At 48.4% G+C, this 21,449-nt stretch overlaps 1 protein-coding gene across 4 annotated transcripts in view; it reads right to left on the bottom strand.

The window, feature by feature from the left end:
- Nucleotides 1-21,449, bottom strand: part of LOC140207342 (C-type lectin domain family 9 member A-like) — a 55,791-nt gene that overhangs the window by 34,262 nt on the left and 80 nt on the right. The window contains exons 2-8 of one of the 4 annotated variants that reach the window (XM_072275882.1): nucleotides 19,333-19,452; nucleotides 16,170-16,289; nucleotides 10,234-10,350; nucleotides 8,839-9,105; nucleotides 7,396-7,538; nucleotides 5,296-5,360; nucleotides 2,612-3,803 (exon numbers count right to left, since the gene is read on the bottom strand). In XM_072275882.1, the coding sequence (XP_072131983.1) occupies nucleotides 3,614-3,803; nucleotides 5,296-5,360; nucleotides 7,396-7,538; nucleotides 8,839-9,105; nucleotides 10,234-10,350; nucleotides 16,170-16,289; nucleotides 19,333-19,452 (1,022 nt within the window). In that variant the 3' untranslated portion in view covers nucleotides 2,612-3,613. Of the gene's footprint in view, nucleotides 1-2,611; nucleotides 3,804-5,295; nucleotides 5,361-7,395; nucleotides 7,539-8,838; nucleotides 9,106-10,201; nucleotides 10,351-16,169; nucleotides 16,290-19,332; nucleotides 19,453-21,449 lie in introns of those variants that run through there. The other 3 variants (XM_072275883.1, XM_072275886.1, XM_072275885.1) reach the window with 3 other exon arrangements.

The raw sequence follows: 21,449 nt of genomic DNA on the forward strand, positions 1-21,449 counted from the left end.
TTGCAGGAGGGGTGTGATTGGCAACTAACTATTCCTGGATTTCATTGCTTCAGGTGTGATAGAATCGGAGGGGCAAGAGGGGGAGGTGTTGCATTGCTTGTGAGAGAAAATATAACAGCGGTGCTTTGGCGGGACAGATTGGAGGACTCGTCTAGGGAGGCTATTTGGGTGGAATTGAAGAAATGGAAAGGTGCTTTGACGCTTATAGGGGTGTATGCTAGACCAACTAATGGGGAGCGAGAATTGGAGGAGCAAATTTGTAAGGAGATGGCAGATAATGTAGCAAGCACAGGCTTGTGATTGTGAGAGATTTTAATATTCCACACATAGACAGGGAAGTCCATTCTGTAAAAGGGCTGGATGGTTTGGAGTTCGTAAAATGTGTGCAAGATAATTTTCTGCTGCAATATATAGAGGTACCAACTAGAGAAGGGGCAGTGTTGGATCTCCTGTTAGGGAATGAGATAGGGCAGGTGACGAAGGTATGTATTGGGAGCACTTCGGGTACAGTGATCACAACGCTATCAGTTTCAATATAATTATGGATAAGGACAGGACCGGACCCAGGGATGAGATTTATGCCTGGAGAAAGGCTAACTTTGAGGAGATCCGAAAGGATTCAGAAGGAGTGGATTGGGACAATTTGTTTTATGGGAAGAATGGAATAAATAAATGGATGTCATTTAAGGGTGAAATTTTGAGTGTACAGAATCTTTATGTCCCTGTTAGGTTGAAAGGAAAGGCTAAAAGTATGAGAGAGCCATGGTTTTCAAGGGATATTTGAAACTCGGTTCGGAAAATGAGAGATATCTGCAATAAATATAGGCAGAATGGAGTAAATGAGGTGCTCCAGAAATATAAAGAATGTATAAAGAATCGTAAGACAGAAATGAGAAGAGCTAGAAGATGATATAAGGTTGCTTTGGCAAGTAAAGTGAAAATAAATCCAAAGGGTTTCTACCGTTATGTTAATAGCAAAAGGATAGTGAAAGATAAAATCAGTCCCGTAGAAAATCAGAGTGGACAGCTATGTGTGGAGCCAGAAGAGTTGGGGGGAGATTCTGAACAATTTAGTTTGTTCGGTATTCACAAAGGAAAATAATATTGAATTGGGTAAGATAAGGGAAAAAGGTAGGGATGTTACGGAAACTATGATGATTAAGGAACAGGAACTACAGGAGCTTCTAAGGAATATAAAAGTGAATAAGTCTCCGGGTCCTGACAGGATATACCCTAGGACTTTGAGGAATGTTGGTGTGGAAATAGCAGGGGCTCTGACAAAAATATTTCGAATTTCATTAAAAACGTGGATGGTGCCGGAGAATTGGCGTATTGCTCATGTTGTTTCATTTTTTAAGCAGGGTGCTCAGAGTAAGCCTTGAAGTTATCGGCCTGTGAGTTTGGCGTCAGTGGTGGGTAAATTGATGGTAAATATTCTTAGGGATGGTATATATAATTATCTGGATAGATGGTCTGATTAGGAACAGTCAACATAGATTAGTGCGTAGAAGGTCATGTTTGACAAATGTTATTGAATTTTTGAAGTTACGACGAACGTTGACGATGGTAAAGCGGTGGATGTTTTCTATATGGACTTTTGTAAGGCCTTTGACAAGGTCCCACACGGAAGGTTGGTTAAGAAGGTAAAATCGTTTGGTATTAATATTGAAGTAGTAAAATAAATTCAGCAGTGGCTGTATAGGAGACGCCAAAGAGTGGCGGAGGTTAACTGTTTGTCAGATTGGCGGCCGGTGACTAGTGGTTTGCCTCAGGGATCTGTACTGAGACCAGTGAGACTCAGAGAGTGCTAACTGTGTGGAAGGGATTCCTGCAGAAGTGGTTGAAGCTGGTTCGATGTTGTCATTAAAAGTTAAATCGGACAGCTCGACGTACAGGAAAGGGATGGGGGGTTTTGGGACGAGTGCAGGTCTGTGGGACGAGATGACAGTAAGAGTTCAGCATGGACCAGAAGGGCCGAGATGGCCTTTTCCATGCTGTAAGTGTTATATGGTTATGTGCTTTTATGAGTGGAACGCTTATCAAATCAGTAGCGTTTGATGGATGAAACTCAGAGAAATGAGGGCGGTGGGTGATGGGAGGTGTTGTTGAAACCGATCGAATCTTTAAAGGCCTCGTTAAAGTAGATGTGGAGAGAAGGCTCCCCGTGACGGGACAGTCGAAGACCAGCGGACCTACATAGGAATGGAAGTCCGTCCTTTGAGAAAGAGATTGGGAGGAATTTATTTCGCCAGAGTATGGTTAGTCTGTGGAATGGGTTTTACAGGCGTCTGTGGAGGCCGATATTAGATATATTGAATGTTGACTGCTTCTGGATTAGTCAGGGTATGAAACAATACAGTGAAAATACTGGAGATTGCGGCTGAGAGGAAATTGATCAGACATGATGAATGGTGCAGTAGACTCGATTGGCCAAATGGCCTATCACTGTTCCCATATCTTATGGAATAATTTTAAGCTGCTGTGTTGCTGGGTGTCACCGTCTCAGTGGATCTGTCCTGGGCACAACACATTTCATGCAAACACGAAGGACGTGTCATGTTCCCGACTGAACAGCACCAGACTTCGAAGCGTCAGCAGGCCCATTCCCCGGAGTGTGGTTAGCTACCGCTTTAGCTTTCAGGCACAGACTGCCAATTATTTCCCGTCAAAATTGTTTAATGGCAAATCTGTCGTAGGCGTCACCATGCTGAGCACTCAGTGCTCAACCGAAGGAGATCCATTTCGAGGACTAATTTTGTGATTTAATCTTTGGATTTCTTTACTGTCGTCTTGTTTGTTTCGAGTCTGAGTTTCAGTGTACTCCCGACCATTCTCTACACTTCCTATCACCATAACATACCTCTCGTTACAGAAGTAATTACAACGTTAGCAGTTTGAGAGGATTTGGGCTCAAATGGATCAAGTGATCGCCGGGACTTATTGCATCGCCGCCTGTTGTGCAGGCTGCAACGCACAAGGTCCTCAGAGGCGGCAGAGGGATGTAAACTCAGCCAGCTCCAACACGGGCAGAACACTCCCCAGCATCGAGGACATCTTCAAGATGCCATGCCTCCAGAAGGCAGTATCCATCACAGAGTCCCTCACCCCGGGACAACCTCCCTGTTCGTTTCTGTCACCAGGGATGAGGCACAGGATCCGGAAAACTCAACGATTCAGGAACACCTTCTTCCCCTCCGGCATCATATTTTTGAACGCATGAGCACCACTTCGACATTTTAGAGGTACTTATTACACCTTACATTAACTTTACATCTTTGCGCTGTACAGATCGTGCAAGAATACAAACCTCAGGGCTGATAACTCACAGATGATAAGTCAGGTGGCAAATATAGGAAACAGTCTTTTGATGCTGGAAGGGGGAGACAAGAACGTGAGGGGAAGGAAATGGGGATGAGATAGGGGGAGGTGGCACGGGGGGAGTTATCAGAGAGAGCAAGTTCGGAGGGGCGAGGGTAAAGAGAGAGCGAGATGGTGAGTAAGAGTGCCATAGGTAGGGAGATAGTAATTGGGTATGGGCGAGGAGCAGAGCGGATGGGTTGTCAGAGTCGGGGATGCGAGCTGCAATTGGGGTAAGAGAATGATGTCACTTGATTTAAGTCGGCCCCACGGACTTCTGACAGAGATCCCGGATCTTTTCAGGAATATCCGCGCACAAGGGTGTAGGCTTCTCACAGATGAAACGGTGCTGATAATTTTTGCAACTGCTAAGCCAACCGGCGTTACATTCACTGCATTGGAACTTTCCAGCGTCCATCTTGTACACGACAGGAGGGCCCATTTTCCTATATTGGAGGGATAATCAATTTCAAAAGGTACCACACAACTCCAGCAGGCAAACGTGTATCAGTCGCCAAAGTAATCCCACTGACTCAATCACTCCTCACTGAACGGTGTCAGATTCCAAAATACTCCCATCTCCTCACCGACCGTTGACAGTCCCCAAAATACTCCCACTGACTCAATCTGTCCTCACCGACCGGTGTCAGTATCTAAAATACTCCCAGTGACACAATCTCTCCTCACCGACCGGTGTCAGCCGCAAAATACTCCCACTGACTCAATCACTCCTCACCGACCGGTGTCAGTCCCCAAATTACTCCCACTGACATAATATCTCCTCACCGACCGGTGTCTGCTTCGAAAATACTCCCACTAACTCGATGTCCACTCACTGACCGGTTTGAGTCCACAAAATACTCGCACTAACTCAATCTCTCTTCCCCGAACGGTGTCAGACCCCAAAATACTCCCACTGACTCAATCTGTCCTCACCGACCGGTGTCAGATCCCCAAAATACTCCCACGGACTCTCTCTCTCCTACATACCTGTTCCCGTTTCCAAAATACTCTCAATCACCCCTTTTTCGCAACCCTGTGTCAGTCCCCAAATTATCTCTTGCCCAACGCTCTACCCACACAGCTTTATCAGTCCCCAAAATAACCTCACTCTCACATTTTCTCCCCATAATACGATGTCATTCATCAAGTTACTCCCGGAACCCCAGCCTCTTCCCCACAACCCTCGCGCCGTCCCAAAGATACTCCCACAGCCTCCCTCTCTCCACACAGAACGCTGTCAGTCCCCAAACAAACTCACTGCTCCACTGACCCCACAGCCCTGTCTTCTTCCCCAAAATACTCACACTGACACACTCTCTCTCTCCCGAGGCCGCATGACTGTCCCAAAATGCTTCCATTTCCCACTCTCACCCGTCAGCCCCGTGCTAGTTCCCAATATGACCCCACTGCCCAAACCTCTCCCTACAGATCTGTGTCAATCACGAACACGCTCCCACTTCCCACTCTCTTCTGACAGTCCACGTCAGCCCACAAATTGACCCAACTGCCTGCTCTATTCCAACAGCCCGTGTCGGTCCCCAAACTAATCGCCTTGTCCAATCTACCTCTACGGACCCGTGTCGGTCGTCACTCCTTCTTCACAGTGGCTCTATCCAAATAGTCGCACTGAGGCATTTTTCTTCCCACAGATCTATGTCACTTCCCAAAACACTCCTCCTTTACACTTTCTTCCCGCAGACCGCGTCAGTCAGCAGTTAATCACACTGCCCACAAAATAGTCCTACTGCCTGACTCTCTCCCTAGAGACCTGTTTCTGTCACCAAAATATCCCCAGTGACCCACCCCTCACCACTGAATTGTGACAGTCCCCAAAAGTTCCCCGTACACCACTTTCCCCAGAGGCACGTGCCAGTCCCCAAAATTATTCCCACTGCCTAATCTCTCCCGAAAAACCTGCATGAACCCAAATCTCACCCCGCTTCGCATGATCCAATCCAGTATGAGTCTCGCTGGCCGCGGAGAGCATTTTTGACAAAATTCTGTGAAAATGAATTGCTAAAATTAATAATTGAAATCCAGCACAATTTACGGAGCGTCACTCAGTGTCTGACCCCGGGAGTCTGTGATGGGACGGGCTGGAGGGAGATTCAGTTTGTGTCTGACAACGGGAGTCTTGATTGTAAGGTCTGGATGAAGCTTTGCTCTGTGTCTGAAGGCGTGGTTCACAATGTGTCTGACCCCGGGAGTGTATGATGCAACGTTGCGGAGGGGAGCTTCACTTTGTGTCTGACCCGAGGAGTCTGTGCTGGGATGGACTGGAGGCAGTTTTACTCTGTGTCTGACTCAAGGAGTGTGTGATTGGACAGTGTGGAGAAGATAACCACTATTTCTGACCCCGGGAGTGTGTGATGGGACGGTGCGGAGGGAGATTCACTCTGTGTCTGACACCGGGAGTGTGTGATGGGATGGTGCGGAGGGAGATTCACTCTGTGTCTGACCCCGGGAGTGTGTGATGGGACGGTGCGGAGGGAGATTCACTCTGGGTCTGACACCGGGAGTGTGTGATGGGACCTTGCGGAGGGAGATTCGCTCTCTGACTGACCCCGGGGAATGTGTGATAGGACGGTGTGGGGAAGATTTACTTTGTGTCTGATACCGAGAGTGTGTGATGGGACAGTGTGGAGGGAGTTTCACTCTGTGTCTGTTCTCCGGAGTGTGTGATGGGAAATTGCGGAGGGAGCTTCACTCTATCTGATCCCGGGACTGTATGATGAGACGGTGTGGAAGGAGATTCACACTATTTCTGACCCCGGGTGTGTGTGATGGGACGGTGTGGAGGAGATTTACTTAGTGTCTGACCCCGAAAGTGTGTGATGGGGCAGTGTGGAGGGCTTTTCGCTCTGTGTCTGTCCTCCAGAGTGCGTGACGGGAAGTTCCGGAGGGAGCTTCACTCTGTCTGACTCCGGGAGTGTATGACGGTACAGTGTGGAGGAGATTACCACTCTTTCTGACCCCGGGTGTTTGTGATCGGACGGTGTGGAGGGAGCTTCACTCTATCTGGTCTCGGGAACGTGTTATGGGACGGTTCGGAGGGAGATTCACTCTGTTTATGACCCCGGGGAGTGTGTGATGGGACGGTGTGGAGGAGATTTACTTTGTGTCTGACCCCGGGAGTCTGTGATGCCACGGTATGGAGGGAGATTCTCTTTGTGTATGACCCCTTGACTGTGTGACGGGAAGGTGCGGAGGTAGATCCACTCTGCGTCCGACAATGGAGTGTGTGCTGGGACGCTGTGTACAAAGATTCACACTGTGTTTGATCCCGATAGTGCGTGAAGGGGCGTTGCAGAGGGAGTTTCTGTCTGTGTCTGATCCCAGGAATGTGTGATGGGACAGTATGGAGGGATCTTCACCCTGTGTCATACCCCGGGAGTGTGTGATGAGTTGGTTCGGAAGGAGATCCATTCTGTTTCTGACCTCGGTTGTGTGTGATGGGGCAGTGTAGAGAGAGATTCACGCTGTGTATGACCCCTTGACTATGTGACGGGAAGGTGTTCAGCGAGCTTCACTCTGTGACTAACCCTAAGAGTGTGTGATGTGACGTTGCGGAGGGAGATTCACATTGCTTCTGACCCAGGGATTGTATTTGGGACAGAGTGGAGAGAGCTTCACTCTGTGTCTGTCCCCGGGAGTGTGTGAAGGGGCGGTGTGGATGGAGATTCACTCTGTTTCTGACCCCGGGAGTGTGTGATGGGACGGTGCGGAGGGAGATTCACTCTGTGTCTGACCCCGGGAGTGTGTGATGGGACGGTGTGGAGGCAGCTTTACTCTGTTTCTGACATCAGGCGAGGATGCTGAGATGGTGCGGACGGAGCTTCACTCTGTGCCTGACTCCGGGTGTGTGTGAAGGGACGGCGTGAATGGAGATTCACTCTGTTTCTGACCCCTGGAGTGTGTGATGGGACGTTAAGGAGTGAGCTTCACTCTGTGCCTGACTCCGGGAGATTGTGATGGGACGGTGTGGCGGTAGCTTCCCTCTGGTGTGGATATATCTACCGTCGATTTAACACATACCGCTTTCTCTGTTGAATTTACTTCAAGAAGTTTTGAATAGGAGCTTGAGCAATGATGCTTCGCCACATCGTAAGAACTTTTAATCTTTGATATGAAATAACACCGGTCTTCATTTCTGATCCAGTCCTGCGAACACGCTTGCTCTGGGATTCAGGAACAAGTAACAGTTAATATCCCTTAATATCGTCCATTACATCCACCGGGAGTCAAACAGAGAGTGAATCTTCAATCACACTATCCGTCAGACAGTACCAGGGTCAGATACAGAGCGAATCTCCCTCCACACCATCCCATCACACACTCCCGGGGTCAGACACAGAGTGAATCTCCCTCACACCATCCCATCACACACCGCCGGAGTCAGACACAGAGTTAACCTCCCTCTGCACGGTCCCATCAAACAAATTACCGTGGTCACATACAGAGTGAATCTTTCACCACTTCATTAAATCACACACTCCCGGGGTCTGTCACAAAGTGAAGCTGCCTCCACACTGTCCCATCACACACTCCCGTTGTCAGACACAGAGTGGATCTCCCACCACGCTGTCCCATCACACAGTCACCGTGTCAGACATAGAGTGAATCTCCTCCACACCATCCCATCACACACTCCCGGGGTCAGACACAGAGTGAAGCTCCCTCCGTCCGTCCCATCAAACACTCCCAGGGTCAGACACAGAGTGAATCTTCCTCCATGCCGTCCCATCAAACACTCCCTGGTGAGTCAAGTAGTGAAGCTCTCTCTGAACCGTCTCATCACAGCCCCCTGTGTTCACACATAAAGCGAAGTTCCACCCACATCATCCCATGCACAGCCATTGTGTCACATTCCCTCCACAACATTCAATCACACAATCTGGTGTCACATAGAATGAACGTCCCTCTGCACGGCCACATCACACACTCCCGGAGTCAGCACAGACTGTCTCTCTCTATGATCCGATTACGCACTCCTTGAGTCAGAGACAGATTGAAATTTCATCCGCACCGTCCCGTCACACACTTCCGGATTCAGAGTGAAACTCTCTCTCCACGGTGCTATAACACCATTCAAGGGTCAGACATGGGGTGAAGCTCTCTGGGCCCTGTGCGGTCACACAATCCGCCTGTCAAACACAGAGTAAAGCTGGCTCCATACTGTCACATCAGAGATTCTCGCAGACAGACACAGCATGAACCTGTAATTTTACGACTCACAATCCCGTGGGTAGACACAGAGTAATTCACCTCCATACTGTCCTGTCATATTCTCCTGGGTTCAGTGATTAAGTGAAACTTCCTCCATGCAGCAACATCACACACTCACCGGTCAAACACAAAGGGAATCTCCCTCCACACCATCTCTTCACACACTCCTGATGTCAAACACAAAGTGACGCCTCAGCTCTCTCTGCCTGCCCTGTGATGAGGAGCGGGTTAAAGAGGGAGATGATGCCTCACCTCTTCTGCTGGTCAACAATTCACAGATTTGACCCTTGGTTTCGTTGACAGATCTGAACTTCGTTTCCAACTCAGTGAACCGGTGATTGAGATTAGTGTGCATTCGTTTAAAAACGGACAGTTTAGAGGTGAGCGCAGAAAGATTCTTGAGATAGGTTTTCTCGGAGTGATTCAGGTGGGAAATCACAGATATCTTGGATTGAAGGGTTGAGTTTAACTCATGGTAGTTTCGGTCGAGGGTGATCTTGGAGTGACGAATCTGTGATACTGAGAGAGATGGTGAAGGATGTTTAGCGTTTACAGTAACACGTGATTCGGCGTCACGTTACCGAGCGGGTCACAGAGAGTGTTGTGTCAGTGTCACGGTGAAGGGTGTCACAGTGACAGGAATCGGCGTGTACTGTCACGCTGAGGGGTATATCAATGTTCCGCTGAAGGTTCTGTAGTTGTCACAGTGGGGATCTGCGTCAATATCGTGCGGGGTATGTTCGAGTTGCTGTGAGTGACGAGACGGTGTCACTGTGATAGGTGTTTCTGTGGCCCGGCGAGAGTTGTGCTGGGTCACAATGAAGTGTATCTCGATGTCACGGCGAGGGAAATGTCAGAGTGGGTGGCCTGGTGGTGCCACGGTGAGTGGAGTATCTGTGTCATCGTGTGGGGTGTGCTGGTATCACAGAGAGGGGTGTGTCTGTGTCGCGGTAAGAGGCATGTCATTGCCATGGTAGGTGTAACAGTGTCAGGCTGAGGTGTTTTGGTTAAGAGGTTTGCCTGTGTCAGTATGAGGTGTGGGTAATTGCCTCAGTGAGTGGTGCATCGGCGTTATGTTGAGCGGTGATATTGCCTCTATAAGGGATGTTACAGTGACTTCTGAGTCTTTATCACGAGGCGGTGTGGAACGGATCACGTTGAGGAGTGTGAAGGTGTCTCGGTGTACGGTACCTCAGTGTCACGGTGAAGAGCGTGTCGGTGTCATTGTGAGGTGTGTTTCGGTGTCGCCTTGAAGACTTTATCAGTAACACGGTCAGGGGCATGTCGACGCTACAGTCAGGGGTACGTTGCGGTCGGTGTGACTGCCATGTCTGCGTCACGGCGGGGTTCGTGTCCGTGTCGCGGTTAGGAGTGTATCTATGTCTCGTTGAAGGCCGTGACCGTGCGACGGTGACAGCATTGTTCACGTCATGGTGAATGGCGTGTCGGTGTCAGGAGGAGTCTTGATTGTGTTACGGTGAAGGTTGTGTCTTTATCACGTTTAGGTGTGCGTCCGTGTTATGGTGATAGGTTTTAATCGGTGTTACGGTAAGGGGCGTATCGGTTCCACTGTGGTATTTTAAATTAAGGATTTAATCCTCTCTCTTTATTTACGGTCTGACTTGACCTGGAACCCGTTCCACTCACCATGGATAGAGAGTCCGATCACTATCACGATGAAGGCAGACGTAACTAGGCAGAGTGGGCAGATCTGACGGTAGGGTCTATTTTCCATCTTCAGTTTCGACTCGTGTTCATGCGCACCTGTGGATAAACCATACGGCCATAAGACCTTAAGATATAGGAGCAGAAGTAGGCCATTCGGTCCATCGAGTCTGCTTGGCCTTTCAATCATGGGCTGATCTAATTCTTCCAGTCATCCGCACTCCCCTGCCTTCTCCCCATACCGTTTGAAACGCTGACTAATCAAGAACCTATCTATCTCTGCCTTAAATGGATTCAATGACTCGTGCTAATTTCATCCAGCAAAGCATGACCATACACTTTCCAACATTGTATTTCGTTTGCCACTTATTTGCCCATTCCCCAAAATATGTCTCTCTGCAGGCTATCTATTTCCTCAACACAACTCGCTCCTCCACATGTCTTTGTATCATTGGCGACTTTTGCCACATATCCATGAATCCCATCGTCAAAATGAGGTCATGTCTTCGACAGTCTGAACGGGGCACGACTGCGCAAGCGCGTGAAGGTCGGCCGGTGAGTAGAGCGGGAGAGTTTACAAAGCGAACAGATTAACGGAGCAGGCGACTGAGTAGTGGGGAACAGAGTCGGAAGCCTTTGGCTCGAGAGGATTCGGCGAGCAGCGGCTGATGACGAGCTTGTTCCCAGTGAGTAAAGGACGGGTAAGCTCCTTTAATTAATCGAATTAACTTAGAGGTAGGTAATGGAGGCAGCAGTTAGGGCAGTCGAGTGCTCCGTTTGCAGTATGTGGGAAGTCAGGGAGAGCACCATTGTCCCTGATGACTGCACCTGTAAAAGGTGCATCCAGCTGCAGCTCTTGACAAACGGATTAGGGAACTGGAGCTGGAGCTGGATGAACTTCGGATTATTCGTGAGGCAGAGGCAGAAATAGACAGGAGCTTCAGGGAGATAGTCACCCCTATAAGTCAGGAGGCGCGTAGCTGCCTGATTATCAGGAGAGGGAAGGGAAATAGACAGAATGAGCAGAGCATCCCTGTGGTCGTTCCCATCAAGAATAAGTATGCCGTTTTGGGTACTGTTGGTGGGGACGACCTACCCGGGACAAGTTGCAATGGTCGCATCTCTGGGACCGAGACCGGACTCTCAACTCAGAAGGGAAGGAGGGAAAATTAGAGAGCAGTAGCGATAGGGGATTCGATAGTTAGGGGGACAGATAAGAGGATCTGTGGGAGAGATCCAAAATGTTAGATGGTCGGTTGCCTCCCTGGTGCCAGGGTTCGCGATATCTCCGATCGAGTTCTAGTACTCTCAAGAGGGAGGGTGGTCAGCCAGATGTCGTGCTCCATGCAGGGACCAATGACGTGGATAGGCAAAACGGAAGAGGTCCTGCAAAGAGAGTTTAGGGAGTTAGGTGCAAAGTTGAACGAGAGGAGCTCCAGGGTTGCAATCTCATGATTGCTACTCGTGCTACATGCTAGTGATGCTACAAATAGGAAGATAGTGCGGCTAAATGCGTGGCTACAGAGTTGGTGCAGGATGGAGAGCTTCATGTTTCTGGAAAATTGGGACTTTTTCCAGGGAAAGTGGGAACTCTTCCGACGTGACGGTTTGCACATGAACTGGCGGAGGACTGACATTTTTGCGGGAAAGTTTGCTCGTGCTGCTCCGGGGTGGGGGGTGGGGTATTGAGCTAGATTTGCAGGGGGAGGGGAACCAGAGTGTTAGAGCAGATAGTGAGGTGGAGGAGGATAAAGGTCATGTGAGAACTGCAAGTATAGTGCATGGACTAAAGCCAGATCTAACATATAAAGATGTTTTGAGGAAAGAGAAGTAGAATAAAGCGTGTAAAGGTAGTAAGGTAGAAGGGCTAAAGTGCGTGTACTTCAATGGAAGAAGCATCAGGAACAAAGGTGATGAACTGAGAGCTTGGATATATACATGGAATTATGATGTAGTGGCCATTACAGAGACTTGGCTGGCACAAGGGCAGGAATGGATTCTCAATATTCCTGGATTTCAGTGCTTTAAGAGGGATAGAGAGGGCGGAAAAAGGGGAGGAGGGATGGCATTACTGGTCAGGGATACTATTACAGCTACAGAAAGGGTGGGTAATGTAGCAGGATCATCTTTTGAGTCAGTATGGGTGGAAGTCAGGAACAAGAAGGGAGCAGTTACTCTATTGGGAGTATTCTATAGGCCCCCTCGTAGCAGCAGCGATAGCGAGGAGCAGATTAAGAGATAGATTTTGGAAAGGTGCAAGAATAACAGGGTTGTTATGATGGGTGACTTTAAATTTCCTAATATTGATTTGTACCTGATTAGTTCCAAAGGTTTAGACGGGGCAGGACTTGTTAAATGTGTCCAGGACGGATTCCTTTCACAGTATGTTAACAGGCCGTCGAGGGGAAATGCCATACTAGATCTAGTATTAGGTAACGAACCGGGTCAGGTAACAGATCTCTCAGTGTGTGACCATCGCTCCCTGGCCTTCAGCATTATCATGCAAAAGGATAGAATCAGAGGGGACAGGGAAATATTAATTGGGGAAGGACTCATTGTGGCCAAAAAGTTCTATTCAAAAGATTTAAAGGTACATCTAAACAAGCCTGATACATTTTGGAAACAAGCCCTGCGGACTGATGAAGTTAAAGTAGAACTTTCTGACGCAATAAGCAAGGGTATGCTTGGAGAATAAAAAGGTGTAGAATTTCATGAAAAGAGCCGCTCTCAAACTGTTAAGCACGGGGGTGGATCGATCATGCTTTGGGCTTATGTCACAGCTAGCAGCATGGAAAACAGTTACAGGTAGAGGGAAGAATGAATTCAATTAAATACCGGCAAATTCTGGATGCAAACATCACACCGTCTGTAAAACAGCTGAAGATGAAAAGAGAATGGCTCATACAACAGAATAATGACCCTAAACACACCTCAAAATCCACAATGAACTACCTCAAGAAGCACAAGCTGAAGGTTTTGCTATGGCCCTCACAGTCCCCTGACCTAAACATCATCGACAATCCTGTGGATAGACCTCAAAAGGGCAGTGCAAGCAAGACGGCCCGAGAATCTCACAGAACTAGCAGCTTTTTGCATGGAAGAATGGGCGAAAACCCCCAAACAAGAACTGAAAGACCCTTAGCTGGCTACAGAAATCGTTTACAAGCTGTGATACTTGCCAAAGGTGGTGTTACTAAGTACTGCCATGCCAGGTGCCCAAACTTTTGTTTCAGCCCATTTCTCCTTTGTGTTATTTTGAAACTGCAAAAGATGGAAGTAAAAACATTTCCTTGCTTAAACTATTAAAGGAATGTGTCATCTGTAACTCTATGCCTTTTGGCAACCGGTTCATCTCTTACTCGCTTAGGTCTTCACAGTGACGGACATTTAGATCGGGGTGCTCAAACTTTTGTATACAACTGTACAGTACAGGGAGGAGGTGGAATGAGATTCCAGAAAACTGTTCGAGGCAGATGAATTATTACAGTCAAAAAGAAAATAATAGAATAGAATAGAAAGAGTACAGTACAATACAGTCCCTTCGGCCCACAACGTTGTGCCGTGCATGTTCCTACCTGAGAAATTACTAGGCTTACCTATAGTTCTCTATTTTACTAAGCTCCATGTAGCTATACAGAAGTCTCTGGAAAGACCCTATCCTATCCGCCTCAACCACCGTTGACGGCAGCCCATTCCAGGCACTCACCACTCTCTGAGTGAAAAACTTACCCCTGACATCTCCTCTGTAACTTCCCCCAGCTCCCTAAACCTGTGTCCTCTTGTGGCAACCATTTCAGCCCCGTAAAAAAAGCCTCTGACTATTCACACGGTCAATGCCTCTCACCATCTTACACACAAGAAAATAAAACAAAAGCTTACAAATGTTTCAACGAGCTTGGTAATGTTAGAAATCTGTAAGATTATGAGGCTCATAGGAGGGAGTTTAACAAGAAAATTAGGAGAGCCAGAAGGGGCTATGAGAGGCCTTGGCGTGCAGGATTCAGGAAAACCCCAAGGCATTCTACAGGTATGTGAAGAGCAAGAGGAGAAGACGTGAAAGAATGGGACCTATCAAGTGTGACAGAGGGAAAGTGTGTATGGAACCGGAGTAATTAGCAGAGGTCCTTAATGAATACTTTACTTTAGTATTCACAATGGAAAAGGATCTTGGTGGTTGCACCGATGAATATAATCAGACTGAAAAGCTTGAGCATGTCAATATTAAGAAAGAGGATGTGCTGGAGCTTTTGGAATACATCAAGTTGGATGAGTCGCCGGGACCGGATGTGATGTAACCAAAGCTACTGTTGGAGGCGAGGGAGGAGATTGCTGAGACTCTGGCGATGATCTTTGCATCATCAATGGGGACGGGAGAGGTTCCGGGGGATTGGAGGGTTGCGGATGTTGTTCTTTTATTCAAGAAATTGAGTAGAGATAGCACAGTAAATGATAGACCAGTCAGTCTTACCTCAGTGGTTGGTAAGTTGATGGAGAAGATCCCGAGAGTCAAGATTTATGAACATTTGGAGATGCATGATATGATTAGGAGTTATCAGCATGGCTTTCACAAGGCCAGGTCGTGCCTTACGAGTCTGATTGATTTTTTTGAAGATGTGACTAAAGACATTTAATAAGGAAGAGCAGTAGATGTACTGTGTATGGATTTCAGCAAAGCATTTGAGAATGTACCCCATACAAGACTTATTGAGATGTAAGCAGGCATGGGATCCAATGAGACATTGCTTTGTGTATCCAGAAATGGCTTACCCACAGAAGGCAAAGTGTGGTTGCAGACAGGTCATATTCTGCATGGAGGTCGGTCACCAGTGGTGTGCCTCAGGGATCTGTTCTGGGACCTTTATTTTTCGTGATTTTTATAAATGACCTAGATGAGGAAGTGGATGGATGGTTTAGTAACTTTGCTGATGACACAAAGGTTTGGTGGTGTTGTGGATAGTGTGGACGGATGTCAGAATTTACAGCGGAACATTGATAGGATGCAAAACAGGGAGGAGAAGTGGCAGATGCTGTTCAACCCGGGAAGTGGTTCATTTTGATAGGTCAAATATGATTGCAGAATATAGTATTAATGCTAAGACTCTTGGCGGTGTTGAGGATAAGAGGAATCTTGTGGTCCGAGTCCATGTGACATTCTAAGCAGCTGTGCAGGTTGACACTCTGGTTAAGAAGGCGTACGGTGTATTGACCTTCATCCATCGTGGAGTTAAATTTAGGAGCAGAGAGGCAATGTTGCAGCTATATTGGACCCTTGCTAGAGCACACTTGGAGTACGGTGCTCAGTTCTGTTTGCCTCACTACAGGTAGGAGTCGAAAAGATACAAAGATTGCAGAGGAGATTTCCAAGGATGTTTCCTGGATTGGGGAGCATGCCTTATGAGAATAGGTTGGGTGAATTCTGCCTTTGCTCCTTGGAACGACGGAGGATGAGAGGTCACTTGATAGAGGACCTGATAGAGGGGTGTAAGATGATGAGAGGCATTGGTCGTGTGGATAGTCAGAGGCTTTTTTCCCCAGGGTTGAATTGCTTGGCACAAGAGGACAAAGGTTTATATTGCTGGGGAGTAGGAGATGTCAGGGGTATTTTTTTTTTTTTTTTTTTTTTTACTCATGAGAGGTGAATGCATGGAATGGGCTTCCGGCAAAGTTTGTAGAGGCGGATACGATAGGGTGTTTTAAGAGATTTTTAGATCGGCACATGGAGCTTTGTGAAATAGAGGGCTATAGATAAGACCAGCAATTTGTAAGGGAGGGACATGTTCAGCACAACTCTGTGGGCTGAAGGGCCTGTATTGTGCTGTAGGTTTTCTGTGCTTCTATGTTTCAAATTCGAAATTTGAAAATCTTGAGCAAGTGACACCTGAAGCTTCCGGAATGGCGTCACAACTGTGAACTCTGACCTGCTTGTGCAGTTCTTGGCATCACTGCGGGTCCCGAGGCAATAGGAGGATCCTCGTCCTGATCGATGTGGGGTTCGCCCTTTCGAAAATTCAGCACTGCATAGGTGGAGGTCAGACCATCTGGGAGTAAAAAGACGGACAGGATGATAAGGGGGAGAATGAGACAGTGGTAGAGCTTGGGGGAGAGAGTCGCGGAGAGAGAGAAGAGACAGCAGAAGAGGAAGAGAGATGGGTAAGCGAGAGGGAGACAGGGCCTCCGAGACAGCAAGGGAAATGGCTTATGAGATTGGGGAGAGCGAGGGGAGAGAAGAGAGACGGTGAAAGCGGTGGACAGGGACGGGGAGAGAGCAATGGGGCATTTGGCGGGAAAATGCGAGAGCAGTGGGGAGAGAGAACGAGGTGAGAAAGCAGAGAGGGAGTGAGTGATAGAGGGGGAGTGTGTAGGGGGAGAGTGCAGAATGACGGGAACAGTGATAGGGGAGTGAAAGTTGCGAGATGGAGCGAATTGGGGTGATTGAAAAGGGAAAGTGTGCGGAGAACAGTGGGAGATGGATGGTGAAGAGAGAGGAGAATTTCAGAGAGGGGAAAGAACGAGGGGAGAGCGTCTAGGAGAGGGAAATAGAGGTGTATATGGAGCAGCAGAAGGCGTGGAGGGGAGATGAGCAGAAAACGTAGGCACAGACAGAGGTGAGAAGAACGGGTGGGGTTCGGAAAAGGATAACAGTGAGCGGGGAGGTCGAAAATAAGGGGACATTGGAGACAGAAGGGGAAAGATTTTGGGAGAGGGACAGGCTGATAGAGGAGGCGAGAGAAGGAGTGAAGAAAGGGATAAAGTGAGGAGACGGGGTGAGAGAAGGGGAGGGGAGGATAGAGAAAAGAGGGAACGAGAATCAGGTTAGAAGAGGGAAAGAGTGGTTCAAGGTTTACACCGTGCTCCCTCCTCACCATCTCTCCCACTGTCCTCCCTCCTCACCACCCCAGCATATACATCAGAGACAGGAGAGGTCCCAGTGTATTACCATGGAAACAGATCACGTCACTGGAGTAGAACAGGGGAAAACAGTCACAGAATGCGGAGTGAAGTGTCACAGTTACAGAGAAAGTGCACTTCATGCAGTTAATAAGGCGCAAGGGCGACGGCTCGGTAAACGTTGAGGTGAAGAGTACATCTTATCGGAATAGTGGGCTGTTCAATTGTCTGATAACAGCGGGGAAGAAATTGTCTTTGACCCTGGTGAAACTTGCTTCAGTATCTTCCACCGATAGGAGGTGATGGAGGGTAAGAAAATTATCCAGGATGGGTCGAGATCTTTATTAAGCTCTCTGCTTTAGCAAAGCAGCGGGAAGTGCAGGCAGCGTCCATGGAGGTAAGACTGAGTACTCCAGGTATGCTGAGCTGTGTTCACGAGTCTATGCCGTTTCCTCCGGTCAGGGACGGAGTCGTTTCCCTCAAAGCCGAGCTGCATCGTGATTAGATGCTCTCGGTGGTGCATCGGGAAAGATGGGCGAGGTTCCACAAGAACATGCCAAGCTGACTGAGGAACCAAGAGACCGACGAGGACAGAGCAGTGGACATGAATTATAGGGACTCCAGTAAGTCTATTTAATTTCTCCACTTGATAGGCTACTCCGTATAATGGTGTGGAGCCCAGGGAGATTTGACTGATTTGTTTTCATATTTCAACAAGATAAATATGAAAAAAAAACATAAGAACTATGTAAACGTTCACAGTGTACTGGAGGGTCCCTGGCGAGAGTTGTGGAGCAAAGTGACATGAGGCTATAGGTACAGTACACAGCTCGCTGAAAGTGGAGTGACAGTTACACAGGGCGATGAATGAGGCGTCTGACACGCCATTCTTCATCAGTCCGGACACTGAGTACGGGAGTATAGTCTTCATATACTTGAAGACAGCTTTTAGCATCCTCTTTGATATTATTGCAAGCTTCCTTTCATCCTTTCATCGTTCATCTTTTCCCTATTAATGAACTTCATCGTTTCCTGTTGTAAGCTTTTAAAAACTTCGCCAGCCTCTGTCTTTACCTATTTTTTGCTTCCTTGTATGTTCTCTCCTTTGCATTAACTTTGGCTTTGACTAATCTTGTCAGCCACGTTTGCATCCCTCTTCCATTCGAAAATGTCTTATTTTTTGGAATATATCTGTCTTGCACCTTCCTTACTTCTCGCATAAACTCCAGCCAATTCTGCTCTGCCGTCCTTCCCACTCGTGTCCCTTTCTAATCCCTTTCCCTTTCTGAGGTGTTTTTTGATTGAGTATACCATGCGAAATTGTGAATGTTGGTCTGTCAGTCATGAACTACAGATTGTGATTTGTTGTTAAGGGGACAGTAAATGGAGCAGAGCCAATGAAAATGTGTTAAAGTTCAGGCACGTGACCGCCAGTGAATGACCCTGGAATGAAATGGATGATCTGGTAAACAATTAATGCAGTATCAGAAAAGACGTTTTAAATGTGTTGCCGGAGGTCACTCTGAAACAGAACAACTAAATTTCAGACACGTGGAAACTCAAAGCGCGGGACCACGAGGAACATGTTGCCAGCAGCAAAAACTCTTTTTTAACTGGTAATAACTTTTCTGTACTGTGACGGTTCATGAAAGTCAGAATTGCTTAGCTGGAGCGGACACAAGTTATTCCGTGAATGAGTTCACCTACTTGGTAAATTGGGCAACACGGGTACTTGTCGATAATACAGATCGCCCTGTGTCACCGTGATCATTATTAGGTGAGTCTTGTAAGACTTTGAACAGGAGAGAGTGCAGAGGGACATTTACGAAGATATTAACTGGACTCGAGGGACTGAATTACTGAGAGGAGTCAGGCTAGTTGGGACTTTATTCCTTGCAGCGCAAAGTTGACCTTACTGAAGTGTACAAAACCACGTGGGGCACAGGTGGGGTGAATGAGCACAATCACATTTTCCAGGCTTGGAGAATCGAAGACCAGAGAGCACAAACCAAAAATGAGAGGGGAGAGAGTTACTTGGGCAGGCTAGCGACAGCTTTTTGTTACCCAGATGGCGGTCCGTCTATGGACCCATCGGCCAGAGGAAGTTTTCCATTCAGATACATTAGAAAACTGGAGACTTGCGTGCATGACTCGTGAAACGCTTTAGAATGACGTCATTACGCGACCGCTGACCTGTCTGTGCAGTGATTGGCAGCTCGCCGGGCCTCGAGGCGGTGGGAGGATCCTCATTCTCAACGATGAGAGGTTCGTCTTTCGGAAAGTTCAACTCTGAGTACGTGGAGGTCAGACCGTCTGGGGGAGGGGGATAGAAACATTTACTTCACTTTACATTATTGTCCCCAAACAATTGATGCTAGAGCATACAATCATCACAGCGATATTTGATTCTGAGCTTCCCACTCCCTGGAGTACAGATCGATAGTAAATAGTAAAAATTTAAATTATAAATCGTAAATAGATACTGGAAAATGGAAAGTACGGCAGTGCAAAAAACCGAGAGGCAAGTTCGGATATTTGGAAGGTACGGCCCAGATCCGGGTCAGGAACTGTTCAGCTGCCTTATAACCGTTGGAAAGAAGCTGTTCCCAAATCTGGCCGTACGAGCCTTCAAGCTCCTGAGCCTACTCCCGGACGGAAGAGGGACGAAACGTGTGTTGGCTGGACGGGTCGTGTCCTTGATTATCCCGGCAGCACTGCTCCGACAGCGTGCGCTGTAAAGTGAGTCCACGAACGGAAGATAGGTTTGTGCGATGTGCTGGCAAGCGCTAAGGTGTTCTGCAAAGGTAGCAGCGAGAGAGCGAGAGAGAGAGAGAGAGAGAGAGAGAGAGAGAGAGAGAGAGAGAGAGAGAGAGAGAGAGAGAGAGAGAGAGAGGGGGGGGGTATGGAATGAGGAGATAGGACAGAGAGAGGGAACAGGGAGTGGGGAGGAGAGGCATCGAGAGAGATAGGTAAGTGAGGGGGAGGAGAGAGGAATGAAAGGCAGGAAGAGGTGACGGAGAAGGGGAAGGGAGGGCCGTGAGCCCGGGAGACAGAGCAGGAGAGAGAGAGAGCGTGAAGGAAATGGATGGACAGTCGATGGTGGCAACGGCCGGGGAAATGAGAGACATAGGGGAGAGAGAACGGAGAGAGATAGAGGAGAGAGAGTGAAGAGGAGACCGACAGAGGTCATGAGTGAAGGAGCAGTGAGGGGGATGAGAGAGATAGCAAAAGTGGGGAGCGGGAGGACAGGAGACAGGGAGGAGAGAGGAAAGAGACAACGAGAGCGAGAGAGACAGACTTAAAGAGGGTAAAAGAGAAGTGTAAGAGAGACGGGAGAGAGCGTGAAGGAGACAGAGGAGAGGGGTGGATGGAGAAGGGGAGAGAATGTGGAGTGGAGTAGTGGATGAGTGGAAAATAGTGGGCAGCGAGAGAGGAGGAACAGAGAGATAGATTGAAAGAGAGGGTGAGGGGAAACAGGGAGTGTGCGGACAGAAGGGGATAGAGGACGTGGGGAGAGGAAGAGCTGGAGAGGGGCGGTGTGAAAGAGGGAGACGGTAGGGAGTTTGGACAGTGAGAAAATGAAAAGGAATGAAGGGGAGAGTGGGGAGAAGGAGGAAGAGGATGGAAAGAGAGGGGAGAGAAGGTTTGAGAGATGGAGGGAGGCAAGAAGGAGAAATGTGAAAGTCGAGAGAGAGGAAAAGGGGGCGAGAACGTGTGAGACAAAGTGGAGTTAGAGGATGAAAGAGAGGGAGGGGAGAGAACGGGGGAATGAGAGAGAGGGGGAGGTAGTAGGAGAAAGAGGGGAGAGAGGAGGGGAAACAGGGTGGCGGAGTGTGAGAGAGGGAATAGAGAATGGGCTAAGAAAGAGTAGAGTGATGTTAATATTTTATACAACGCCTCTCCCACTGTCCTCTATCCACATCAGTCCTCCCTCGGTGTGTCCTACACTCCGCCCATCCCCACTGCGCTCCTTTCTCTATGCCCCCTGCTCAACACCCCTCCCACGGTACTACCTCCAGCCCGCCCTACCTGTGACATTCTCTCTTCACTGAATCCTCCCACAGCACTCTCTCTTAAACCTATTCCACAGCTCGCCCCCTATGCCGCCCCTCCCCGGCTCTGCCCACACGCCACTTCCCCGAGTGCTGGCCCCTCACCAACCCTCCAACGGAGTTCCCTCCGCATCGACTGTCCCATCCGTTCAGCTGGGGACAGAACACTGAGAATCTGTGAGGTTCCCTCCACCCGTCCCATCACACACACCCGGGATCAAACACAGAATGGAGCTCTGCCCCCAGGTGTTTCTGCAC

The sequence above is a fragment of the Mobula birostris genome, chromosome 13, assembly GCF_030028105.1.
Source record: "Mobula birostris isolate sMobBir1 chromosome 13, sMobBir1.hap1, whole genome shotgun sequence".
In the NCBI taxonomy this organism is placed as follows: Eukaryota; Metazoa; Chordata; class Chondrichthyes; order Myliobatiformes; family Myliobatidae; genus Mobula; species Mobula birostris.